At 45.6% G+C, this 7,165-nt stretch overlaps 1 protein-coding gene across 19 annotated transcripts in view; it reads right to left on the bottom strand.

The window, feature by feature from the left end:
• Window positions 1–408: 408 nt before the first annotated feature.
• The window catches only part of DNM1 (dynamin 1), a 64,529-nt gene continuing 57,772 nt past the window's right edge, over window positions 409–7,165 (bottom strand). For 6 of the 19 annotated variants that reach the window (XM_071766284.1, XM_071766288.1, XM_071766287.1 and 3 more), the window contains one exon: window positions 409–2,501. In XM_071766284.1, coding sequence (XP_071622385.1) covers window positions 2,429–2,501 — 73 coding nt within the window. In that variant the 3' untranslated portion in view covers window positions 409–2,428. Of the gene's footprint in view, window positions 2,502–6,693; window positions 6,731–7,165 lie in introns of all 19 variants that reach the window. The other 13 variants (XR_011730276.1, XM_071766296.1, XM_071766299.1 and 10 more) reach the window with 8 other exon arrangements.

Here is a 7,165-nt window from a genome sequence, read left to right as displayed (position 1 = left end):
ACTTCAGTCTAAAAGCAGCTTCTAAGTAGGAGCTGCCATGTGTGTCAGGCTGTGGTCAGACCACACTGGCCCAAAAGACAGCTTGACAGAGGAACTCTAACACCCACTTGCAGCCTAGGCAAAAATAAATACCTTTTTAAACACCAATCAATTCTGTGTGCAAAACTCCCACCTTCAGTATGTCCAGCCAGTGAAGCCCTTCCATGCATTTTCCTTTACAATGGAGAAAGGGAGTTAACTTCCACATCTGACAAGCTGTTCCTCTCTACTGCAGCTCCTGGACACCACTACTGATGCAGATCTGTTCCACCTCCCCTATCAGTGAGAGCACCTGCTTGCACGTAGAGCTTTGTAAGCTCTATGGGACAAAAAGATTAGGTTATAATTAAACACAGTTGGAAAATCATCCAGAGAAAGAGCAAGAGAAAGAGAGAGAGTTTTATTCTAGTCATGGAGACTTTCATTATACAGAAATGATAGTTTATTTCATCCAATAAACAAGAGTGACAGGTAGATCACAAACTGCATCACAGCTACTACCAGCACTGAGACAGTTCACCCACAAGTCTGGGGTAATACAATAACCCAACTGCACACAGCAGAGAATTCAACAATCAGCTCAAAAACTCAACATCAGGATTTGGTTAACTTTAGATGTGTGTGTGTATATATATATGTATATAGATATTTTTTCCTTACTTATTTCCTAAAATCCACATGGAAGCACAAATGGCTTTAAACACCTGGACATATATAGATTTTTCATCTTATATATATATATTTATAGATATTTATAACAGTAAAGATATGTTTTTCATTACTACAATATACTTGTTTAAGCAGCTGGGAAGAAAGAAAAAAAAAAAAAAAACAAAACCAAACCAAAACAGTTTCACTACAGTCACACCTGATATGTGTGTGTGTCACAAAATACAAACAAAACAAGCCATGTGTGAGATTGAAGTCAGACCATTCCAGGACAGAACAGCTAAGAGGCAGGCAAAGAGTCTCAGAGGGAGCAGGCCTACAAGTCAAATGGTGGTTTTGGGCTCTCCGGGCGGGAGGGACTGGCCTTACCCGGCCGGCTGGAGTGTAAAGACAAGAAAACAAAGAAAAAAAAGGAACAGGGGAAGGGAAGGAAAAGGGGAAGAAGTAGTAAAACAATAGTTAAAACATAGAAAGGAACTGGCATCAGAACAACAGAGGATTCGCAACAGAAATTAAGAGCAACAGCACTGAAATAACTTAAATCTGAATCAGGCCTGGTTTGAAAGCCTGCAACAAAGGTGGCTCATTTAGCTCTGGTAGAGACATGACATCAGAGATGTACAGGGTTGTTATATTTTTAATTCAAGTCTTTTGTTTTTGTTTTTTGCTTTTTTTTAATACAAGTAGCATGAAAAGTAAAAATCAAACCTTAAGAAGATGAGATCAAGAACGGTTACAATTTTCCCCAAACACGTACCATCCACATGCAAGAAGAAAAAGCTACGGAAGAAGTCACCACAGTACCCAAAAAACACAGAGAGATGTGCTTATCCAAAGCAATTTTTTTTTTTTTTTTCCTCAACAAATCATTACACAGCAAACTCCCTGAAAACATTTTGTTGTTCATCGCAAGGGGGGAGCAGTGTTATCTATTCCCCTCTCCCTGCCAGGGTCAGGAAAGTCAGCCAAAAATGATGATGCAAGAAAACTGCTGGCAGGAGCCAGGGCATCACCAGCAGGATCTCCCCATCCCATTGGGAGAGCCCAGGGTGAGCAGGTCCCTGTGCTCCCTGCACACCGAGGTGCATGTGCTACTCAGACTTCACTCTAGCAGGACTATGCTGATCCATTGAGGTCCCCCCCCTTCCTTGCTCTCCCTGCCTCACTTTGATGTAAGGTTGATTGCACTGTTCCCAACATGAATTTTTGCACCTTAGAAGTCAAACTAATACACAGGACATTTAATCTGTTCCTAACGGTGTCACAGGTTTTGACAGTTATTTTTCTTCTAAGTCACATTTTTGTCTTCTTAACTACAAGAAAGGAAAACAGCTACAGATCAGTCCTAGGTGCTACAGCTAACTGATGCAGGCAGGACACTTATCCAGGCTAGACCAGGCAGATGAAATTCCTGGATGGACAGCCACCCCTTGGACTTAAGGAGGTCCCTGTGGCTGATCTCTCCAAGGAGCCTGTGTGCTGCAGGGATCCATGCCACTGAATGGAGGCTACTCTACACTCACAAAGCAGCACAGGACGCACGAGTGGAGACGAAGAGCTCGGTCACTAGGCTAGTGTTGTACAACACACCAGGAAGGAAGGGGTTGGTGGGAGGCAGAGGTGTGGGATGGATGAGAGGAGTGACTGTGGCTGTGGGAGGGAGGGTGGGATGGGGAAGCCGCCAGCACGGCGCTCGTCGCCAGCTGCCTGCAGCCTCAAGTTATAAATCTAAGAGGGACGGTTCAGCCGGTCGGATTATGGTGGGTCGAGTAGGTGAGGCAGGGCCCCTTCTGCTGTGAAAAAGCAGAAAAAAAAAAAACAAAAACAAAAACAAAAAACAAGAAAAACACACACCGTGGTTAGCACAGCAATCGCAGTCACAATCACACATGCTTCTCCACCTCGCCTGAGCCAGCAAGAGAATAAAACCTGAGGCACGAAGCGCCAGCAGAGCACAGCTCTGCGGAGGACACGGAGGGGTTTCCATCAGGCCTCGCGCTGGCTTTTCTGCACAGCGTGGATCCCCAGCCAAGCCAGCTGCTGGGCAGCCAAGTTCTGCTTTCCCTCTGAAATTTGGAAGTGCAGAGATGTATTGCCAGCGAGTGTGCTGGCTCTGGAATGAGAGTTGAGAAGCATGGACAACAGCGAGCTCCTGTATCAAGCACATGACAGTCACACAGCATGGATGGGTCCTCTGAGACGCGCTGCTGTCAGAGCTTCTTGGCTGGTTTGGAGGAGCACCTTCTTCCCCTGCCCTCGTGCTCTGAGATTCCCTGTTCCAATACAGGGTTCTCATCTTTGATGTTAGGGGCAAGCCTGCTGCTTTCACTTCACTAGTTCTGGTGCTCAGCAAACCCAGTTTCTATTTGCTTCAATAAAAGAAACTTTGGCCATTGCCACTCTGTTCCTTTCAGCTTTTTCTGGTACTTTAGCTATGTAAGTAGGCAGCAACTCAAGTGTTTGCCCTATGGGTTAAGTGTATCTCCTTCCTTAAGGGACTAGGGAAAAATAAAGCCCCCAAAAATACAAGACAACACCTCTGCTGTCTCTCAACTCATTACTTGAGTTATTACTTCAACTCATTACTTGAGTTATTACTTCAACTCATTACTTGAGTTATTACTTCAGACTCAGACTACAGGCTTTATGTCTATAAAAGTGTTCTGTAGTCAGCGAGTCCAATCTGTTTTTTCTTTAAAGTTTGCTCCCTGCAGGGTCTGCAACCTGAACAGCATCACAAGAGTATCACTGAATTGTTCACTACAAAGCCAGTGTAGGTTTATAGTCCAAACTGCTTGAAATGCAAAAAGCAAACCCAACAGGCTTTAGACCAAGTAGAGACAAGTATTTGCACTTGTCAGACAGAACCAGGTGTCACAGAATAAATGCCTGAACTATTCCACATGGATGAGCTTTAGTTTAGATTACAAAGAATCAACAGACTGATGGAAATGAAGGCCCTCTCCTTCCACAGGGACTGAGGGATGGGAGGGCAAAAAGAAAAGGTGGGCAGAGGAAAATATTGCACCAGTAGAGTCTTTGTTTTGTACTGACTGGAACTCTATAATCATGTTAATATCAGAGGAGCTATACTCCCATAAACAGGGACACGTTCCCACATCTAAGCATGTGAACCAGAGCAACTCTACAGTCCTGTTTATTAGAGATACCTCTTCTGAGGTATTTTTTGCTCTGTATCTATTAAGCCCCAGATCTCAAAACAATTAACATCCACTTGGTTCCTTGCCTTGGGAAATGAAACAATAAAAAAACCTTCAGACACTAAAACATTTCCAAATGTTATTTGCTTGACTCAAAATGTCAATGAGGACTGCAAGACTCCACAGTCAGGACACCAATCAAGCTGTTGATTGCTCCTGTACAGCAAATAATGATTGGGATTGAGCTAACCTGAAAATTACAGCCACCTTGGAAGGAGGCAGAAACAATACTAAGTCCCAGAAGCAAAACTTGCAATGTTCTAGCTAGCGAATCCATGGACCTGAGTTTCATGGCATGTGAGATCTGTGCATTACCCCTAAAGGGTGCATATGGTGAAACCACAGCCACACTTGATGGCTCTGTCACTGGAACAGTAACAGAATTTAAAACAAACCCTTACAAAACCTTTAGTGAGATGCTGCTCCACTGCCACATGTGTGAGAAGGCTTTTTTTTGAGAAGCTTGAAGGACCTTTTGTATTTCAGGAGTTTGGACAGGTTGTTCTAAGTGTCTCTGTGGATTTACATGAAAGGGATGCTTGAAATTGCTGGACTGTAATGTGTTCTGCCAAGAGAGGCCACTTGAGTACCAGAATAAACAGAAAGGAGCAGAAGTCATTTTCAGGTTAGATGGGCAGCTTTTGTAATGTACTATGATTTTTACAGACCCTTCTCTCAGCACTCAGGAACATTTTAGGGGTAGAGGCTGTCACTTTTTAAAGTGAAAAAAAACTAAGCTCGGGTTTTCTGGTGCCACTTGTAGAATCTGCCAGGTATGGTTAAAAAAAGCAGAAAACTATTTCCAAGAACAAAAGGGGACAGAGAAGTTTCTTAGACAGGAACCATCTACCACTGCAATGCTGCTTCAGGCTGTCTCACTACATTGCTAGCCAAGCCCTTCTATGTCACTGAAAAGTCACTTTCCTCTGTCAAGGACAACAAGGAACAAACTTTTGCTCATGGGAAAGCCTGTGGCAGTCTCCAGTACACAGGAAGATAGACCTAAACCCTGGCAGGAGCCAGAGGAGTGGTCACAGTGACTGTCACGTCCCTTGACATTAGTCTTCAGTCTTTCAAACCCTACCCAGACAGAACAGAGCTAATCATACCTAGGAACCAACAGGCTAACAGAGTTCTGCTGATAGGGACTTAACAGAGATGGTACAACATTACATTTATTCCCTTGGGCTGCAAAAGGTTTTGGGTGGGATTTTTTGGAGTTTGGGTAGTGGGTGTTTTGGGATTGTTTTGGGTTTTAATTTTTATTTCCTTGGTGCTCTTTGTGCCAGATTAAGAACAGAACGCCCCATAGAACAGCGAGTCCCAGAACAAGGTACAGACAACAGCAAGCCTCTTTTTTTTTTCCTGAGGTTGTTCACCAAGATGCACGTTTCTAGGGCTGTCAGGGATGTCTGCAGTAGGCAGAGTATTGGAGGAAACTGCTGATTGCTCCAACACCTCTGCAGGGTGTCACCAGCCAGGGCTGATGGGTGACGTCCTCAAAGATGACGTCAATCACTGAGTGATCACTGCACTGGTTTCATGAGATGTGGCACCTCTCAGCTCTATCTGCAGTTACATGCAGCAGTAACAGACACCATCTGCTGCAAGATGGGGGCTGTGAACCCCCCTGCCATGGAACAGGGTCTTGGACTTCCACCATTCCTATATTAAGGCCTTCTGCTTGCACTCCCCACCCCAGCTCTATCTCTGCCACAATCAGCAGCAAAGAAATGTCTAAAAGCTGCTTCTCCACTCCTGTCAGACCTTTCCTTCAAGAAACAACATCCACAGAGAAAGGGAGAATGGGCCCAAAACCCCACACCTGCCCTGTTCTGCCCCCTTTGTCAATAAGGACTGGAGGCTCCCAGGAAAAAGGCTCAGAATTTGCTACATCTCCCTCTTCACATCCCTGCTCTGGGCATTAACAGGGCAAGGAAGAGTTGTTGGGCCAGTGCAGTACACATGAGCCTGTCCCACTATCCTGCTACACCACAAGTACAATGCTGCAAAATGCAGGGAGAGACAGGAAAAGGAAACAGGCAGGAGCTCAGGGATCACTAAACCCTTCCTCTCACAGGGACAGTGAGAGAAAGCAGTCTGAATGGAAGCAGGAGAGTAATCTAGAAGGTAAAGGGTCAACTGGACAACAAGCAAGGGGAGTTCACTTCTAACTGTGATGTCAGGACACAAGGATAACAGGGAACATTCATGTCAGAGTTACCCTGCACTCAGACATGGAAGTCCTGATATTAATGATCCAAACTCCTGCCTTCCACAAGCACCAGGGACACAGTAAGGATGGGAGCACCTCCTCAGCCTGATGTTAGAATATAAGAGGAGTCTGAACCAACAGCTCCCCAGTCTCTATCTTGATCCTAACAGAGACAAACCAAATCAAAATGGAGTTCATTCAGCTGATCTCCCAGTCAGCATGGATATAAGCCAAATGAAAAAACACACACTTTAGACCTTGTTGCCAGAGCTCATTCCCCCATCCCACCTCCTCTATTTGATAGGAAAGGATCCTCTTGTAACCTTGAATCAGGTACTGAGGCTTTCCCAGCTCCTGCAGCCGCTCTGTCTCTGATCAGTTTTTCTGTTCAAGACTCCTCCTTTTAGGAGATCCTGGCAGAGGTGGTTCATTGGACAAGGGACTCTGTTACTAATACAAGAACTAGGCAGCAGAGGTGAGCTGCAGAGCAAAGTGATGGAGGATGGGGACACAGTGACTCATGCATTGCAGGGAGAGTGCGAAACGTACCGTGGCTGCCAGTCCTCAGGGGTCACTGATAGTGATTCTGAAAGACAACATGAAATCAACATGGCAATTCAGACAGTTCAAGGCAGAGGCCACACAGACTGTCAGGAAGGTGGAACAGAGATACGTGCACTTGCACAGACACACATCTGCACATCACCCTCCAGAACAGGGCACGAGTGTGCGCTGCTGGGAGCTCACACACACACAAACACACACACACACACAAACACACACACAGCCTCAGCTCTGCACACATCCAGACCCCTGTCCTGCACAGGGCTGCATCAAAACCTGTCACCTGTCCACACTCCAAGTGGCCACTGCCCACTCACCCATCCAGGCTGATGTCCACACCTGCTGAACCAGCAGCACACAGAGGTCTCAGCACCCACCAGCTGGGAATGGGGGGGCTTGACTCCTTCCTCAGTGAGAATTCCTACCTTCTGGCCACATGCTCAGGAAAGTTGAAACA

The sequence above is a fragment of the Heliangelus exortis genome, chromosome 22, assembly GCF_036169615.1.
Source record: "Heliangelus exortis chromosome 22, bHelExo1.hap1, whole genome shotgun sequence".
In the NCBI taxonomy this organism is placed as follows: Eukaryota; Metazoa; Chordata; class Aves; order Apodiformes; family Trochilidae; genus Heliangelus; species Heliangelus exortis.
Note: the sequence above shows the minus strand (reverse complement) of the source record. Positions and strands in the feature narration are given on the sequence as shown.